This window comes from Bos mutus, chromosome X (assembly GCF_027580195.1).
Source record: "Bos mutus isolate GX-2022 chromosome X, NWIPB_WYAK_1.1, whole genome shotgun sequence".
Classification (NCBI taxonomy): Eukaryota; Metazoa; Chordata; class Mammalia; order Artiodactyla; family Bovidae; genus Bos; species Bos mutus.
Window position 1 is genome coordinate 48,634,340 of NC_091646.1, and position 20,089 is coordinate 48,654,428.

At 42.3% G+C, this 20,089-nt stretch overlaps 1 protein-coding gene across 1 annotated transcript; it reads right to left on the minus strand.

Annotated features, from left to right (window-relative positions):
• Positions 1-9,945: 9,945 nt before the first annotated feature.
• On the minus strand, positions 9,946-17,592 carry NXF3 (nuclear RNA export factor 3). Its single transcript, XM_070366577.1, is given in 19 exon segments — positions 9,946-10,022; positions 10,552-10,594; positions 10,691-10,806; positions 10,913-10,971; positions 11,092-11,199; positions 11,338-11,393; positions 11,476-11,544; positions 11,891-11,927; positions 12,496-12,605; positions 12,752-12,780; positions 12,783-12,858; positions 12,970-13,068; positions 13,386-13,466; positions 13,579-13,683; positions 13,787-13,870; positions 14,487-14,506; positions 14,509-14,639; positions 14,860-15,016; positions 17,589-17,592. Coding segments are annotated over 19 exon segments (1,461 nt in total).
• Positions 17,593-20,089: the final 2,497 nt, after the last annotated feature.

Genomic DNA, 20,089 nt, shown 5'->3' on the forward strand with positions numbered 1-20,089 from the left:
GTCTTTTCCAAAGAGTTGGCTCTTTGCGTCAGGTGGCCAAATTATTAAAGCTTCAGCTTCAGCATCAGTCTTTCCAATGAATATGCAGGGTTGATTTCCTTTAGGATTGTCTGGTTTGATCTCCTGGCTGTCCAAGAGATTCTCCAGAGTCTTCTCCAGCATCACAATTTGAAAGCATCAATTCTTCAGACCTCAGCCTTCTTTATGGTCCAAATCCCACATCCATATATGACTACTAGAAAAACTATAGCTTTGACCATACAGACTTTGTTGGCAAAGTGATGTCTTCACTTTTTAATATGCAGTCTAGGTTTGTCACAGCTTTCCTTCCAAGGAGCAAGCATCTTTTAATTTCATGGCTGCGGTCACCATGAAATGCAAATTAAAATTACAATGAGATACCACCTCACACACATTAGGATAGCTAATATTAGAAAGAAAAAATAAAACAGAAAACAAGTGTCATTGAGGATGTGGAGCATCCTCACTGTAGATGGGAATGTAAAATGGGATAGCCACTGAGGCAAACAGTATGGTGGTTCCACAAGAATTAAAAAAGAGAATTGCCATACGATCTAAATCTGGATATTTATCCCAAAACTTTGAAAGCAGGATCTTGAAGAAATATTTATACACCCACAATGATAGAGAGCAGCATTATTCACAATAGCTAAAATATGGGGGCAACCCAAGGGTCCATTGACAGATGAATGGATGAACAAAAATGCAATATATACATACGATGGTATATTACACAGACTGAAAAAAGAATGAAATTCTTTCATATGCTACATCATGAATGAACCTTGAGGACATTTTGCTTTGTGAAATATGCCAGTCACAAAAAAACAAATACTGTATTAGTTCATTATATGAGGTATTTAGAGTAGAGAGCAAATAGAATGGCAGCCGCCAGAGACTGAAGGAAGTGAAATGGGGAGTTTTGGTTTAATAGGTACAGAGTTTCAGTTTTATAAGATGAAAAAAAAATAGAGCTGAATGTTGGTGATGGTTGTACATTATGAATATTTAATATCACTGAACTGCACACTTAGAATGGTGAATATAGAAAATTTTATATTCTGTCTATTTCACCAAAATTTAAAAATTAAAAAAAGAATATATGCTCCATTTGTTAAAAAAAAAAAACAAAAAACGGAGTACACAAATATAGAGCACAGAAAGTAAAATTCTTTGGTACTCTTCTCTTCTAATGATGGTTGCTGTTAGTTTCAGTGTAGTGTTTGTATTTCATGTATGCATATTTTAACACATGTTAGTAATTCTTTTAAGAAAGATGTCACTATATATAATGTTCAGTCTGCTTTGTTTAATTAAAATTAATACAAATTTTTCACTAAATGATCTACATTTTCCCCTCTCCCCAGAAGTCTACAACAAAATAAAGCAAAAACTAGAGCATTAAATATAAAGATATTGAACCAAACATCTATTAAAGCACCAAAAAATGTTCTGGGAACATTTGTCCCTCTGTTGAAGTCCATCTTCTTAAACATATAATTGTAGATAAAAAACACATTCTTGCTGACATGCTTACTTTCAATCTACCCCAAACTCTTACCTGTTGTATGAACCATTTCCTAGTTAACATATTATTACCTCAGTGCTCAGCCTGCCTCATTTATGTTCCTTTGGTGGCAATTTACAATTTCTTAAAACTGTGGACACGAGAAAATATAATGTAAACACAGGCAACCAAAAGACCTGCTGGCAACCACTGTTAACACTGTGCAGTATTTCCCTCTGTAGGTTTTTCTGTAGAAGGCAGAGGGCTCTTCTGAACCAAAATAATGCTTTTTTCATATCCACTTCACTTTGAGGACTGGAAAGGTGTCTGCACTTTGACAGGACTTTGTCATGTGACAAAGGAGTCAGATTTTGAAGGGCAGAGGGGTACAGAGAAAATGCGCTGACACTTATAATCACTATCTTTGACTATTATTCAGTTGCACCTATTTTTCTGCACATGACCATAGATGCACATATATATTACATTACACATTCAATAAAAAATTAAATGAAACTATACAGCAGGTTGGAGAAGGCAATGGCACCCCACTCCAGTACTCTTGCCTGGAAAATCCCATGGATGGAGGAGCCTGGTGGGCTGCAGTCCATGGGGTCGCGACTGAGCGACTTCACTTTCACTTTTCACTTTCATGCATTGGAGAAGGAAATGGCAACCCACTCCAGTGTTCTTGCCTGGAGAATCCCAGGGATGGCAGAGCCTGGTGGGCTGCCGTCTATGGGGTCACACAGAGTCGGACACGACTGAAGCAACTTAGCAGCAGCAGCAGCATACAGCAGGTGGTATAGTACAACTTTGCTCTTTTCTAAATACTTTACCAAATGGCCTTAAGACTATTCATCTCTGTGCTTATATCAGATAACACCTTTATGACCTAAGAAATATACAAAGGATCAGGGTGCAAGGGATTAATACCACATGGTTTTTTTGCCATACCAGTCCTAAGAGGAATTTTAGTGACCACTGGGAAAACAACATATTCATCCCTTTACACATGGAAGAATTCCTCTGAGGTTCTGGCAATGTTCAACATTTCAATCAAGCATAAAGAAGAAAATGCATATAATCAGGGATCTCATTAACCATTGACAACCAGTATAACAGATAGATGTGATATTAATATTTCTGCATTTTGAATTCTTTATGGGCTTGAAAAATATACCCTATAAAGTTTTATAAGGACTAAATAAGTTTATATGAATGAAGCATTTTAGAAATGTGCCTGGAAAAGAACAAATGCTCAATATTGCCACTAATAGTAGTTAGGTTCATATTCTTTGTATAAATGCATATAAATGCACACATTCATAAATTTCATATATATGTTTTAGCCAAATATAGTCATATTGCATATGCTATGAGAAAAAGATATGACCTTACTTTATTCAAGTGACTACTTAGCATATAATACACTGCTCAATATCATTATTCATTGGGAAAATCCAAACCACAAACATAATGCAGTGCCCTCTGGAATGGCTGAAAGTAAAATTAACTCTCTAATAATATGCTGGTGAAGCTATAAAGTAAGTGGAACCCTTTACATGGCTGGTATGGATGTGAATTGGTACAGCCACTTTGAAAACTGTTAGGGTGTATCTACTAAGGCTGAACTTGCACGTACCTGATAGCCTACAGGTTATCCTGATAGCCTATATTACACCCATAGGCAAATATATATTGAAAGTGAAAGTGTTAATCACTCAGTCATGTCCAGCTCTTTGCAACCCCATGGACAAATACATAGTACTTCACAACAATTCATTTGTGTGTATGCAAAAATATATGTATAAAATGTTCATAGGAGCATCATGCATAAAAATCCAATGCTGAAAACAGCCAAATGCTCATCAATAACAACAGATAAATTAAATTTAGTAAAGTCAAAGAATGGAAAACTGCAGTGCAATGAAAATGAACAAAATATTGCAAAAAGTGGTAACAGACATAAAGAAGCCAGACACAAAAGAGTTCAAGCTGTATGATACCTTTTTTTGTAAACATCAAAACCAGGCAAAACTAATCCATGACTTAGCAATCCAAATAGTAGTGCACTTTGCATAAGGGCAGTGGTAGTAATGGCTGGGAGGACTCCGTGAAGGACTCCTCAGGGGTTATGGTAATGCTCTATACCTGGATTGGGGTAGGAGTTATATGGTGGTGTTTATGAAAAGTGTTGTTGAACTCACACCTTGTACAGTTCTGGTACCCCCACATTTCTGAGAGATTAAGTGTTTAATTGAGGATTTGTACTTTACAGACAGAGAGGAAAGTCACTGGTGCTGGTGGTGTGCAACTTCTTCAAGATATAAATGTGGAGACTTCAGGTAAAACTTGTAGATCCTCTCTCATTAGGATCCAAAGTTTTAAAGAGACCGTTAATCATCTGTAGACAAAAACTACAGACATAGACTGTCCAAGCTTAATGATAGGTTCAGAAGTTACCTTGAAGGTTTCTAGATCAGATCTTGACATTTGCTCCCCTCACCATCCCCAACAGCAAAATTAATTAAGCAAACAAACAAAAAAACAGATTCTGTTGCTTGCCAGGTTTGGCAACAACAAACCTACAGGGTCGCATCTTGATCCCCTGGACACAGTGTTCTAAGCTCTCAGAGACTTGTCTGCTCCTATCCTTTCATCAGTTCTCATATCCAAGTATCTTACATTGAAGCAACACTGGACTGTTCATCATAACTACCAAGTATACCTTTGTACATTGTCTCTTCTGTACCTTGGATCATACCTGGAATGTCCTCTGGAGACCTTTCCATGACTACTCATCCTTCATCAGTTCAAATCGCATCTCCTTCCTGAAGCTTCACTGAGAATTCCCAATCCCACTATTGGCAGGAAACACCCATACGCTGTTCATCCACAACGTGTCACTTATCTTTCTAGTCTGTTCATCCAAAGCATGTCACTTATATCTTTCTAGTATGTTGCTCTGATGCAATTAGTGTGAGGACTATAAGCAGAGAATGCTAAATATCAGCAGGTGGCAAATCTGGGTAATGGGTACTTTGGTGTTTGTAAATTTATTCTCTGAACTTTATTGCACATGCATATATGTTTGTCATGTTGCATTTTAAAATAACTTGAAAGTGTGGGCAAACAGATACTGTAATAAATTTCACAATCTTTTTGGAGAACAAATAACATTCGTGGAGCTTAATGGGAGCTATTTGATGACTGTGAAATTTCGTTAAGAATCCAAAACTCCAAGTGTTTTTCAACAGGAGCAACATTGGTGTTTAGGGGTGTGAGGTCACTCTTCTTGTGAGGCATCAACCATACTTGTCATTAAACAATACTGAGTACACCAATACAGTGAAATGCTATGCATCCATTAAAAGGAATGAGATGCTTCTATGTGTGCATAAATTTATATGTGATTCTGCATGATGGAGATGTAAATAAAACACAGTCTTTTGCACTGCATTTAAGATTTAAGAAAACTGTCACACTTACTTTTGTTTCTGTCTCAATTGGAAGAAAAGTTTTAAATAATTCTTCCTTATGTTATCAAGACAAACTGACTTTCATAGAGGGAAAACAAAATTCTTTCTTTAACAAAAATCTTATCAAGCTTTGAACTTGATGTGTTACTTTTACTGTTACATATTTTAAAGCATCAATAACTTTTACAATCACCATTGTTTGCAACTTCTTTTATCATATGGAAAATATTTCAACTTGAAATAAATGCAACAAAAAATCTTTAATACCATGAAAAAACAGTGATAAAACTTTCAGCTTAGAGCAGTTCTTATCTACCATATGAGCTACTAGATTAGTGAACAATAGTTTCTTGTATAAGGAATACTCTGCTTAGAAGCTGTTTACCATTCTAAACGATTATATTTTTCCTTGAGTTTGAATGCATTCAAGAAAATAAGAGGAATTTTACGAATGCTGCTCATCCTCTAAGGCAAAACAATATGAGGGTGACCCAGTTGGTGGTGACCTCTCTCATAAGGGAAAAGAAGAGTAGTGAGTAAGTACCAGGTTATTCCAGCTTTGTGGGATGCATTTCTCACCAGCAGCACCTAGAGGACTGAGGTTGGACCCCAATGACTCAGGAGAGGAAATATATTGGAAAAGGGGCAGAAGTTGGCCCACAAACCTCTGAGAGAACTTCACTGAACGATCCCCCTACTAGGTCTGTGGGCTCTCCCAATACTGAACGCTAAACCCGCACCTCCCTCATTCTGAAACTGGCTCCCTGTGTGCACCTCCAAGGGCAGAGGTGAGAGTAAACAGAGTGCTTTCAGAAAAACAGACCAGGGTTTCAGGTAAGGGAAATAATACACATTGAGCTACAGTGCCACCTTGTAGAAAATAAAACAGAGTTTTCCAGCATCTACCCACTCCAGTGTTCTTGCCTGGAGAATCCCAGGGACAGGGGAGCCTGGTGGGCTGCCGTCTATGGGGTTGCACAGGGTCGGATATGACTGAAGCGACTTAGCAGCAGCAGCAGGAGCCTGGCAAGAACCAAAGAGGACATAAAAAGTTAAGAATTTTGCTACAAGAGTGAGTGCAGAAGTCCAGAGCAGGTGTGGCCATACAAGATTTGAGAAAACCTTAGATACAAGCAGGACCAACAAAAAATATTCTACTTGAAGACAGATAATAAAGTTTGTGAGAGATGACCACTATCAATACTTCAAATGTGAAAGTAGCAACAAAAATCCAAGGATCATGAAGAAATAAGGAAACATGTCATCACCAAAAGATAATGGTAAATTTTTCAGTTATCAAACTTAATGACCTAAATCTAGCTGATAAAGAATTCAAAACAGCAGTTTTGAGGAAACTCAAAGAAAGCACAGAAAGATAGTTCAATAAAACACAGGAAAACAATACATAAGCAAAATGAAAAATTTAACAAAAGAACAGAAATCATTAAAAAAGAATCAGACAGAAATTTGAAGCAGAAGAATTCAATTAATGAAATTAAAAGTGCAATTAACTATATATATAGCTATATATATACAGCATATATATATATATATATATATATATATATGTACACAGCAGAGTAGACCAAATGGAATTTATAATAAGTGATCTGAAGGACAGAAAATGTGAAGGAACAGAGAACAAAGAAGTAAGGGCAAAGAAAGCCTGCATGATCTATGTGCTTAGTCGCGCTCAGCCGTGTCTGACTCTTTGCAACCCCATGGACCATGGCCCTCCAGGCTCCTCTGTCCATGGAATTCTCCAGGCAAGAATATTGGAGTGGGTTGCCATGCCCTCCTCCAGGGCATCTTCCAACCCAGGGTTCGAACTCAAGTCTCCTGCATTGCAGGCGGATTCTTTACCATCTGAGCCAACAGGGGGGCCCCTATGAAATGTAAAATGTTAAATAGTTGGTATTCCAGAAGAAAAAGAAAGGGAGAAGGGGCAGAAAGTTTATTTTTTTTAATGGATTAGAACTTCCCAAACCTGAGGAGAAACTTAGACATCCAAATTCATGAAGCTAATAAATCACCTTCATCTCAATGCAAAAAAAACTTCTCCAAGACACATTAAATGAAACTGTCAAAAAATCAAACATATAGAATCCTAAAAGCAACCAGAGAAAAAAAGATTGTAACCTATAAAGGAACCCCCATTAAGCTATCCAAATATTTCTCTGCAGAAAGTCTATAGGTCAGAAAAGGATGGAATGATACATTGTTAACAAAAAATTCAGCCAAGAATACTCTATCCAGCAAAGTTATCCCTCAGGTATAAAGGAAAAATGAAGACTTTCCCAGGCAAATGAAAGTTAAGGGAGTTCATTGCTGCTAGGCCTGCCTTGTAAGAAATGCTGAAAGAAGTTCTTAACGTTGAAATGAAAAAGATGCTAGTCAGTGACATAAAAACATATGAAAGCATACAATGCATTGGTAAAGGTAAATATACAGTCATATTTGGAAAAATCTAATTCTGTAACAGATTGGGATATTAACCGCTTAATATAAAGGCTAAAGGAAAAGATTAATAAAATTAATACTACTGAAGTACACACTTTAAAATGTTTAAGTGATTAAGGTAGAAAACTATATTTTATGCTTTTTTAACCACAAGTAAAAATTTAGAAAAGATAGTGAGGGTGAATGTTAAATTTGGAGTAAACTTGGCAGAACAGTATTGTGTTGAGCTGATGAACAGAGCTCATCAGTCAGTGAGGAGAAGGCCCTTAGTGAAAACTCTGTGAGAGGTTGCAGAGAAAGTAAATCAAAGGGTGAACAGAACTGATTCAAATGTATTCTTTTTAATGGCTGAGTAATACTCCATTGTGTATATGTACCACAGCTTTCTTATCCATTCATCTGCTGATGGGCATCTAGGTTGCTTCCATGTCCTGGCTATTATAAACAGTGCTGCGATGAACATTGGGGTACACGTGTCTCTTTCCCTTCTGGTTTCCTCAGTGTGTATGCCCAGCAGTGGGATTGCTGGATCATAAGGCAGTTCTATTTCCAGTTTTTTAAGGAATCTCCACACTGTTCTCCATAGTGGCCTCCCCATACCCTCCCTCTAGGTCGTCCCAGTGCACCAGCCCCAAGCATCCAGTATCGTGCATCGAACCTGGACTGGCGACTCGTTTCATACATGATATTATACATATTTCAATGTCATTCTCCCAAATCTCCCCACCCTCTCCCTCTCCCACAGAGTCCATAAGACTGATCTATACATCAGTGTCTCTTTTGCTGTCTCGTACGCAGGGTTATTGTTACCATCTTTCTAAATTCCATATATATGTGTTAGTATACTGTATTGGTGTTTTTCCTTCTGGCTTACTTCACTCTGTATAACAGGTTCCAGTTTCATCCATCTCATTAGAACTGATGGAGGGAGGAGGGTTCAGGATGGGGAACACAGGTATACCTGTGGTGGATTCATTTCGATATTTGGCAAAACTAATACAATATTGTAAAGTTTAAAAATAAAATAAAATTAAAGGGTGAATAGAGTGCTAATACATGGAGAGGGGCTGTGCTTTCTGTCTGGATACCTCAGTGTACCTGTAACTGGGTTTCTGTCTTTACACACCAGGTGGCCAGATCAGAATGTCAGCTATGAGAGCCTCAGACCAGGATGCTCAGCAAGGGGAAAGAAGGGATGGAACTTGGGATCTTGGTATAATGACTTCAACCATTATAAAAAATTCCAGAAAGCTCTGTCTGGTGAATTTTGGCAACACATAGACCTTCCCTCCCACCTGCCTGCTCTGCCTGTTCAAGCTGCTATCAGGCTTCTGTTATGACGTAGCACCAACATAACTCCAGTATCCGAGTTCTCTACAAAGAACTTTATTTAAAGAGAAAAAAAATACAATGTTGTCCCTTAAAAGCCAGCATATTGAACTAAGTATAAAGTAATTTTAACTCTGTCTGAAAAAAGAAATCTGATAGGTGTTAAATAAGCATACTCCAGAGCCTGCATACAATGAATCGCCAGGTAGCAGTAGTGTATCGGCAGTCAGCAGCACAGGGAAACACAGGGCTCTAAGACGAATGGGGCAGAGACTGAAGTCTGGACAGCTGTATCCAGTGTCCCAGTCATGGGATGGCAGAACAGGGTGTGGGGGAAGAACTGGGCAGCTGATACAGAGGTGGGTGATGGAGGTAAACACTCAGCTCCTTGGGAGGGACCCTCTACAGTGGGAACAAGTCAACCTACATTGATGGGGGAAGAGATACACCAATGAATGTGATGTAGCTTTGGGGTCAACAACAGATGGGATTGCTGTGATATACATAGAATTTTCCAAACAGAACTGGATTCATACTAAACAAGCCTTTCCAAGACATCTGTTATTCTTTGCAAAATGTACTTCTTTTCCTTAAAAATGAAGATGGATGGAACCAGGTGGCCAGATAAGAACGTCAGCTAAGAGAGCCGCAGACGAGGGTGTTCAGCAAGGGGAAAGAAGGGATGGAACTTGGGATCTTGGTATAATGGCTTCAATCAGAGTTTTCTGGAATTTTTCACCACCTGGAAGCAATCCCTCCTTATCTATCATTTTCTGGATTACTGGAATCCGAGATTGTCTACCAGCTTCACTCAATGGATGGTCTGTTCCCCAACCCAGGGACAACTTCACATTTACCCTGAACAGTAACTGTACAGGACTGTACAGTCTGATCCCCATTTTCAGAAGACAGAGTCACAGACAGATGATGAGACTTGACCAAGATCACACAGAGAGTGAGCACTGGGTCAAGGAGAGAACCCATGTGCTGATTCCAGAGCCCATGCTCTTCCTAACCACTAGGCTAGACTGGTCCTTGGATCTCCCTGCTGGCTTTCCACAATACTGAGTCAGCCTAAGATCTGCATCCACATGCCCAGGGCCCTGAGCCCAGGCTGGATGGGCCATCCCACCCACAACATGGCTCTCACCTGGAAGAGCTGGTGGGAGTAGTGGTGAAGGTCCGGGTGAAGGCACAGACACAGCCCTGAGAAATTCCTTCCACTTCAACAACAAACAACAAACAATAAGCAAGAGTACCCCCTAAGAACCCCACGTGTTTACAGGCTCCCACGTCATTCCCCAGTCAGGGTCTGACTTGACACTCATGCTGAGGGGATAGCTGTTCACATGGGGAGTTGCATGTCAGGAATGGGGAGGGCAACTGTAGGAGATGTCTGCTCCCAGTGACATGTCCCCATGACAACCACTTCACAAGTTCATGGGATGCATTTTTCTCAGGTGCTGAAGAGATGGATATTATGAGGAAACTGTGAGGTTAAGTAGTAGCCCAGGTTCTCAGTGTAAGGATCTGGTATGGGAGCCACCAAACTCCACAGCCTGTGTCCCTAGTGCCCAGGGTGGGCAGGGCAGACATGGACGCAGTTCAGACCTGGGTTGTCTGTGGGAAGACTGAGGGCTGGGGAGGGGAGGGCAGGGGAGGGAATCTGGAAGGAAGAGTTCTGGTGGGAGGGAGCCTGACCAAGTGAGAGAGCAGTGCGGCATCTGGGGGGAGCGGGCTACACACACTCACCTTCCTTGAACACCCCACTGACAGAGAAGCAGAACATTGTTTCCTGATAAGGAAGAGACCAGGTACTCAGTCACCCCTCATCCTCTTTCCCACCTGCGCCTTTCTGCCCCTCACCACCAAGCGAGGAGCAGGTGCTCACCGTGTGGAAACACATGTCCACCTCAAAGGAGCTGAAGTCATGCTGAGTTTTGGGTAATGCACAGAGGGCATGCACAATGTCATGTTTTGTGTGTTTCATCATCTGGACACGCGGGTCTGTGGGGGAGGGGAAGAAAGCAAAGGTCATGTCTGCCATGCCACGGACCCTATGACTGGCCCCCTTACCACCCTTTCCGGCCCATTCTTCCCACCACACACTCACTGGGGTCCTTGAGTGTCTTCATATTCCTGTTGTCCAAGAAGTACGCACACATGCTGCTTCTAGGAGACACAGAGGAACAGTGGGTGGTGGTCTGGCCAGCATAGGTGTCAGCAGGAGCTGGCCTGCATCTGCTGGGGAACCACATGGCCTGGGGGAGGAGTCTACGCTGTGATACTCACAAGCCTGAGTCCTTGGAGTGGAATGGAATGGTCAGGAAGAAGCAGGCCTCCTCATGATAAAAGCCCAGCAGTCCCTGGCGATCTCCATAGTCATGGATCAAGTAATAGCTGAGGGAAGAAGTGAGGTGAGTCTCTCTCTGTGGTCTGAAGCTCAAAGAAGACTTGAAAACTCCCATGTGCAGACCTGAGCTTGGGTGGCCTCCCCTGTCCTGGCCCTCCCCTTGTTCAGATTCCCCAGGTACTTACTGCTGCAGGAATTGCAGGATTTGACTCTTCACCTGATCAGATCCAAAGAAACTTCCCTGGAATTAAAACAGTCCTCAGGACAAGGGCTGACACACCCTCTTGTACCACCTGGAACCCTGCTGGATCCTCTGTGCTCACCTTGTACATTGGTAAGCACTTGGGGGCTTCCACAGCACATTTAGAACCTGAGAGTGTCTCCTGGCCATCCTAGGGGAGGGAAGAGGAAGTCAGCAGTGCAGTCCAGGATGTGGTGCTGGATGGTCAGGGAAAAGGATGGGCCCAGAATGGGCTGGGGGTAGGGAAGAAAGTGTCCCTGGAAATGCCGGAGGCAGGACTACATGTTCTGTCATCACCATGGGTCCCCGAAGCCTGTGGAGAACATGGCTGAAGATCCAGAGCCTTTTCAGGTGCCCACAGAGAATGGTACACCCCCCTCCCACAGGACATTTAAGGGCCAGGCTAAAAAACGGAGCTTGGACAGGTCCTAACGGGTTTCTGAGTAGTTTGAGGGAACAGCGCTAGTCAGAGGCGTCTGATCAAGGAATGCACTTACCAAGCTTAGTAACCTGGGGAACAACTCCAGGAGGGTGCTGCCAAAATCAAGACAAAAGAAAAATGTCAGTGAAACTGTGGACGCGACCCTCCTCATGGGAGCAAGTCACTTACAGTAATCACAGCACACTCACACCTCAGTATCCTAGCATTCAAGGGCCCTGGTCACCACTCTATGGATGGACCAAGAGGGAGACTGTCCCCTCCACCCCTTCCTTGAACCTCCTCCTCCATTTCCTTTCCTCTGTGTAGCTCCCAGCCAGACTGTTCTGACTCCCTTCTGCAGTGCCACAGGGACCGGCACTTCAAATCCAGTCTGCAGGCCTTACTCCCCTCCATCCCTTCCTTCCTTCCTCCAGGGCCCAGTGAAGGCTGTAGAGAAAAGAAGATATGGGAGGATGGGAGCCCGGGGCTTTGCTACCTCACTTGGGAGTCCAGCATGCTGTCAAGTCAGGACACACTTCAGGGATGACCAGGTGCTATGGCAGGGAGGTGATTGAGGTGGGACTCAGGAGGTAGGGAGGGGAATAAAGACAGAAAGGGAGTGGAGGGAGGAGGGGAGAGATGAGAGAGACATAGGGGTGTAGAGACAAGGCAGAGGAAGACCTCATGTTGGTTGACTTATCACGGAAGGTGGTGCACACAGCGCTTCTGTCTGCACACATCCCTTCTGGTTCCAGCTGATGACCCTTGTCCATCTCTCCTGCAATCTTCACCTAGTAATATAGGGAACACCCACATGGACCAAATGGCTCTGCACCCACACCCTTCCTTTCCCTACAAATCCACTTTCCTTTGTCTGTCACCACCCATAAGGCCTCCCACATTCCTTTCAAAGGAGGATCTGGGTGCCCCACCTCACCTCAGTGTTGGAGAGATTCAAGTTCTCGTGGTGGAAGAAATCTCCATAATGGTGGACAGGCCATGCACCAAGTAGGGTTTCTTGTTGCTCAAGTACAAAGATGAAAGCTATGAGGAAAGAGAGTGAGGACCCCAAAGAGAATACCTGAGACATCTGCCTCTTCTACGCAATGTCCCCCTCCCTCACCATTGGACCCAACATTGGGCCTAGGTCCTCACCATGGGCCTGATCCCTGGATGGATGTGCAGGGAAGCAGCCATGCTCTTTCTACGGTTCCATGTCATTCCAATATCACATGTTATCAAGTCTCCAGGAAACTATAAGGAGGGAAACACAGGCTGAGAGGGTCCCAGCTGGAACACCTCCAGCACCAAGCCCTCCCCATGATACCATCTCTGAGTGCTCTACTCAGACAGACCCTCTACCCTCACCTGCCCTGCAGTCACTACTGTAGCCATACCAGGGCCAAAGTGGAGTCTCTGGATGTCAAGAGCTTGCTGGCAGGCATCGTATGGTTTGTTCATGGTGAGCTGCAGAGTTAGGGATGGGGTCCAGCGAGCCTGAGTCTGAGGGTGAGTTGGGGGAAGAGGTGGGTCTGGCTATGAGGGCACAGCTTGTGTTGAGTCTGCATTACCTTTATCTGCTCCAACTTTTCAGATGTCAGTGTCTTCTGCACAGACTGGGGTGCATCACAGGGCTCAACAAAGATAGATATCTGTAGAGAACACAAGAAGGGCTGGGTAAGCTCCAGGAAATCTGTGCATGGGATCAAGCAAGACCATGCCGCTCTCCTGCCCTCTTGCCCTTAGTCAGCCCTTGACACACACCTTTTCATTATCCTCATTGAAAATCTTGCCGCTGACATTCTTCAATGCACAGGCAACGTTGGCATTCTCTACAAAGAACTGGGCCTGCATTTTCTCATAGTGAAACTGTAGGAAGAGTGACAGGAGAAGCAGAACATGAGACCAGTGCCATTTCTCTGGGCCCGCAATCTACCCCAGTTTGTCGCATCATCTCCATGTCCTGTCTTACTTCGACTGCAGTAAAGGGGACACTGCACTTCTTCTGAATCAAATTCATCAGCCACTTCTCATCATATTTTATACCAAAGGGAATCTAGGAATCAGAGAACAAATGGGAAAGAGAATGGATACAATGGAATCCAAGATTAAGGTAAGACCCAACTGTGTCTTGCTTTAGGGCCATTTTTCAGGTTTTAAATAATTTCTTAAGATAAGACAATATCTGTTATCACTAACTTTGGTATGAGACAAGGATTTTCTATATACACTTTCTTTGCATTCAGATACTCTTCCTGAAAAAAAAATTGACTTAATATGTTTCACATGTACTTCCTTTTATAAAGTTCCAGGAGATCCACATGAGGTACACCTGGCCTGTCACTCTGACACGGACCCCAGAGACTCAACCTCCTCCCACACCCAGCTCAAGCCAAACTGCGTCATCTGGTATGAAATGCTCCATCCCCATGGCAGTAGGCTTCCTCCTTTGCTTTCAGTCAACCTCTCCCATGCTCCTCCTTGCAGTCAGTCTGTTTCCTTCATACCGCTTCTCTGCACCTGCCCTTAGATGATCTAAGAAGATACCTCCTAGTAATATCAAGACAGATTACCAACACCACTGCCCCAGAAAAGTTCCCAGCATCTCTACACAAATCCAACACGACTCTGTCATCTTCTACATATTAGGTTCATTTAGCCAGGATACTCACAATAATCTTGAACCAGCTCCCAAGGTCTCATCCTGTCTATTTGTTTTCATTGTTCTCTCCGGAGGCTTTTGGTCTGTCTCCATGTTAACATGCATTTGGTCTTTTCTCTGAAAACTGCTTCTCCAGTGATGGGATGGAATGGCATAGGGAGCACTGTGGGGAAGTGGAAAGAAAAAAGTGGTCCATATAGGCTTGGAAAGTCTTCTCTACATTCTCCCAAATGATACCAGAGTTATAATAAAGACTGCTCAAACATCAACCTGATCCAATCATTTTTTACTCTGGCAAGTTGGAGAGAAGAATGACATATTTAACTGCAAGGTTTTGTTGTTCAGTGGTTGGTACATGTCAGCCATGGTGACTGGTCACTTACTATCTTCCTTGGATGTCCATATGAGCATCACTTTCTTTTGAATCTCTGTCTTGCTGCTGCTGGGAAGTGACTGGTTCAGACCAACAGGCGTATTGCCTTCGGTAAATACCCGAGCTTTGTGCTCTTCTTTGTAAAGAGTTCACTTTATCAGTGTGCTCTAAAATTGACAACAACATATCAGTGGTCCCAGTATCAGAAGTAGTCCTGAGTAAATATCATGACTAATGAAGAAACATCATTCTTTATAATCTAAACATACATGCATCATAGAGCTAAAAAATGGCTGAGAGACCTCACCATGGCTCCACTTTTCATGAAATGAGAGGTCGAGAGCAGTCACAGACAAGAAACCAGGGAAAGGGTCTGGATGTAGAGTGCAGTCTGTGATGTTAGGCTGTGTTCTACTTGGTTCAGGTTAGGTGACCTGGGACAAGTGGCTTTTTATCCCCAAGTCTCACTTCTCTGCTCTGCTCTATGAGTACAATAAACCCTACCCTGAAATCTACCCTGATGTGACAGTTCAAGGGTCAAAGGTGATCTGCCTCCCTGAAGGAAGAATTAGAGAAATGAAAGGTAAGTCTTATGAAAAGATCCAAGATGGAACCTGGAGAGATATAATATGGAGAATACCCTCCCCCAAAAAAGAGAATTAAAGGTGATACAATGAGTATACCTAATACATGGTTAATGTGAGCCCCATAGAGAAGGAAAGTGAACAGGGGAGAAGTGGTATTTGAAGAGAACTTGGCTGAGAAGTTTCCAAATGTACCAAGATATCAACTTAGGATAACAATATTAATAGGAGGACTTCCTTTGTGGTTCAGTGATTAAGAATCCACCTGCCAATGCAGGGGACACCAGGGTCCCTGGTCTGCGAAGATTCCACATGCCTCAGGACAACTTAGGCCCTGTGCCACAGAAACGGAACCTGTGTTTTAGAGCCTATGAGCCAAAACTACTGAAGCACATGTGCCCTAGAACCCGTGCTCTGCAACAAGAGTGCAACAAGAGAAGCCGTGGTAATGAGAATCCTGTGCATTGCAACTAGATAGTAGTCCCTGCTCATTGCAACTAGAGAAATCCCTCACCCAGCAACAAGTCCCAGCACAGCCAAAAATAAATAAATCAATTTTTAAAAGACCTATATTAATAGGACAAAAAATATGCTTTATGGAAAAACATCCTTAAAAGAAAAGACATGCATTTCCACATCATGTAACAAAAACTCAGAAAATTTGTGACCTAAAGATCCAAACTAAAGAAATATTATAGGCTTTTCTTTGGGCAGAAGAAATATCACCCTAGGTGGAGCCACACAGATACAGGAAAGACGAATGACATTTGTGAATATGGAGGAAAATTTAAATGAGTATTGACTATATAACACAATGATAATAATTTCCTTCGGGGATTTATATATATAGAGTATGAAAATGCGTGACAATAAATGTGGAAGGAGTTTATGGAATCAAAGTGTCTCAAAGCCCCATAACTGAGCAGTTTTAGGAACTAATTAACTAATATTAGACTGTGAAAAGGCAAAAATGTACATTGTAATCTGAAGGGTGAACACTACAAGAATAGCAAAAGAATGTTTACCTAGATAACCATGCAAAGTAATGATTTGATAGTTTAAAAATATTCACCATATCAAAGGAAAAGAAAGGAAAAGGAACTTACAAGAGGCAACAATAAATACACAATAATATGATATACACAAACCAAATTATATCTATTTTTATTTTAGAAGATTCAGGCGAAATACTCCAAATAGAAAGACAGATTGTATCAGACTGGACAAGAAACCTTTCCTCAAATACTCCTGAAAAGAGACATATGCAAAATTTAATCATCAGGAAAATTAGAAAATAAAAAAATTGCAAAATGTACACCTTTTCACATTAATCTCAGAAAACTGCTATAACCATATCAGTAAAAGAAAAGGTACACTTTAAAAGGGAAATTCCTTTATGATAACAGGTTCAGTGCAATAAGAAGATAGTAATATACATTCTAAATTTGTATGCCTCTTAAAGCCAGCATACAAAGCAAAAACTGACAGAAATAATGGACAAATCCACAGTCACAGTGGGAAATTTTAACACATCCCACTGAGTGACACATAAAATGACAGACAAAAATCTCAGCTAGAGGGAGAGGATTTTAAAATCTGACTTACAAACAAATTAATTTAATTGACGTAGAACAATGCACATGACTACTCATCAAACATTCCAGAATATATCACGTGCCCGGCAATAAAGCCTCAAGAAGCTTCGAAGGGCTAATACAATTTACCCTAACTGTTAATGTAATATCCAGTAGTAACGGTCGGGTTTCTGACCCTCCCCACCTCTAGTATAAATCCAAAGAATATTAGTTTATATAATCCTACCCTCCACCTAGGTGACCCTCGCCACTCTCCAAACCCTAGACCTGAGAAGATAACATGACTCATGCCTTTTCCTTAGCCAGAGAAAAATTCAAGTCAGCAACGGCCATTTTCGTCGGAGGGGAGGTTTACCACATGGAATCGAGATGGGTGTGTCAGAGCCCGCTTGGCCCATCTCCTCAAGAGACCGGAAAATAGTCAGTCTGGGCTCTCTCCCCGCTTTCCCTGAAGAACAGGCAACTGGTTGGGGGTCCTGTGCTTTGGGGTGTGGGAGGGAACCCAGAACCCTTCCTGCTTTGGGGGGCTCTGAAGAGAAGGTCTCACACAGACCACTCACCCATAGGGTGGCCTGAAGGCAGAGATCTGTCACCACTGTCCTCACAGGCTTCTCTAGAAGAGAATGTGTGGTTCTGGAGCTGGAAGTTTGGAGAATATCAAAGAAGGCTGCCAAGCAAAGAGAGAGCAGGCCCCAAACTCTCTCTCAATGCCAAGCAAGATGGAGTCCTTACAGGAAGTCCTTTCCCCGGTGTTAGGAGGCACCGGGGACCCGGGTACTTATAGCTACAAACACAGAGAACTCTCTATGCCAGATTCTGCATCGGCTACATTACACTGTGTTCCTTCATTCTGCAGACCCAGAGAACTGTGAGTGCCAGAGGTAGGAAAAGTTCTGTACTTGCTACATTGCATCTGTTCTTTCATGTATTCTTCACAAGGAGATTCTGATATCAGAATCACCAACTTTTCAAGGTTGCTGAGGCTTACTGAGGTGCTGGAGCTTGTGGAGTCATTCAGTTGCTACCTGGAGCAACAGAGACTGGAATTGAGCTCCAAGGAACTGGGTTGATTTCCCTATGCACAGATTCACTAAATTCTTGGTTCAGTTCGGTTCAGTTCAATTCAGTTGCTCAGTCGTATCTGACTCTTTGCGACCCCGTGAATCGCAGCACACCAGGCCTCCCTGTCCATCACCATCTCCTGGAGTTCACTCAAACTCACATCCATCAAGTCAGTGATGCCATCCAGCCATCTCATCTTCTGTCGTCCCCTTTTCCTCCTGCCCCCAATCCCTCCCAGCATCAGAGTCTTTTCCAATGAGTCAACTCTTTGCATGAGGTGGCCAAAGTACTGGAGTTTCAGCTTTAGCATCAGTCCTTCCAAAGAACACCCAGGGCTGATCTCCTTCAGAATGGACTGGTTGGATCTCCTTGCAGTCCAAGGGACTCTCAAGAGTATTCTCCAACAACACAGTTCAAAAGCATCAATTCTTTGGCGCTCAGCTTTCTTCACAGTCCAACTCTCACATCCATACATGACCACTGGAAAAACCATAGCCTTGACTAGACGGACCTTTGTTGGCAAAGTAATGTCTCTGCTTTTCAATATGCTATCTAGGTTGGTCATAACTTTCCTTCCAAGGAGTAAGTGTCTTTTAATTTCATGGCTGCAATCACCATCTGCAGTGATTTTGGAGCCCAGAAAAATAAAGTCTGACGCCATTTCCACTGTTTCCCCATCTATTTCCCATGAAGTGATGGGACCAGATGCCGTGATCATCGTTTTCTGAATGTTGAGTTTTAAACCACCTTTTTAACTCTTCTCTTTCACTTTCATCAAGAGGCTTTTTAGTTCCTCTTCACTTTCTGCCATAAGGGTGGTGTCATCTGCATATCTGAGGTTATTGATATTTCTCCCGGCGATCTTGATTCCAGCTTGTGCTTCTTCCAGCCCAGCGTTTCTCATGATGTACTCTGCATATAAGTAAAATAAGCAGGGTGACAATATACAGCCTTGACATACTCCTTGTCCTATTTGGAACCCGTCTATGGTTCCATGTCCAGTTCTAACTGTTGCTTCCTGGCCTGCATATAGGTTTCTCAAGAGGCAGGTCAGGTGGTCTGGTATTCCCATCTCTCAGAATTTTCCACAGTTTATTGTGATCCACACAGTCAAAGACTTTGGCATAGTCAATAAAGCAGAAATAGATGTTTTTCTGGAACTCTCTTGCTTTTTCCATGATCCAGCGGATGTTGGTAATTTGATCTCTGGTTCCTCTGCCTTTTCTAAAACCAGCTTGAACATCTTGGTGCAAAGTAACAAAATATTGTGATAATAGTCAAATGTCTGAAATTAATACCAGTTCATCCTAGAGAGAATACCCCCCCCCCCCGCCAAAAAAAAAAAGACAGAGAGATAGAGAAGAAACATACACTGGAATGCGTTGCCATGCCCTTCTCCAGGGGATCCTCCCCACTCAGGGATTGAACTTAAGTCTCTTACATCTTCTGCATTCTCAGACAGGTTCTTTACCACTAGCACCACCTGGGAAGCCTATATAATTTATGATATATAGTCAATGTAGATAGATGACCCTAGTGGTCAGAACCAGAATTGTAGTTCTAGTGCACCAGCCAGAAACTTCTGGAATTTTCTACTACTTTCTGGAATTTTCCACTCCTTGCCCACATCCCCTTCCTGGATCTCTATTGTTTCTGAAAGAGGAAGTCTAGCCACAGAGGGGTGGAGTAAAATCTGCATGTGCATCCCAGGCCATAAAATGATTAACTTGAATCTTGTAGAAGGCCAGATTACCATACAAATAGTTTTGTTTACATAGATTAGGGGAACAGTATCTGAGTACAACATACTGGTTTGTGAAGTAGGTTCTGAGCCATTAGGCAGAACCAACTTGAAGACAGAGTCTGGGGTAAATGCATAGTCTATTAACATAGCTTAAGACAAACATTTCCATAAGAAAAATGCATTGGTTAACTCAAGGTTTGAGAATAGTTAACTTCAGGTGAAACCAGGTGTCATTATGGCAACACAGTATTTTAA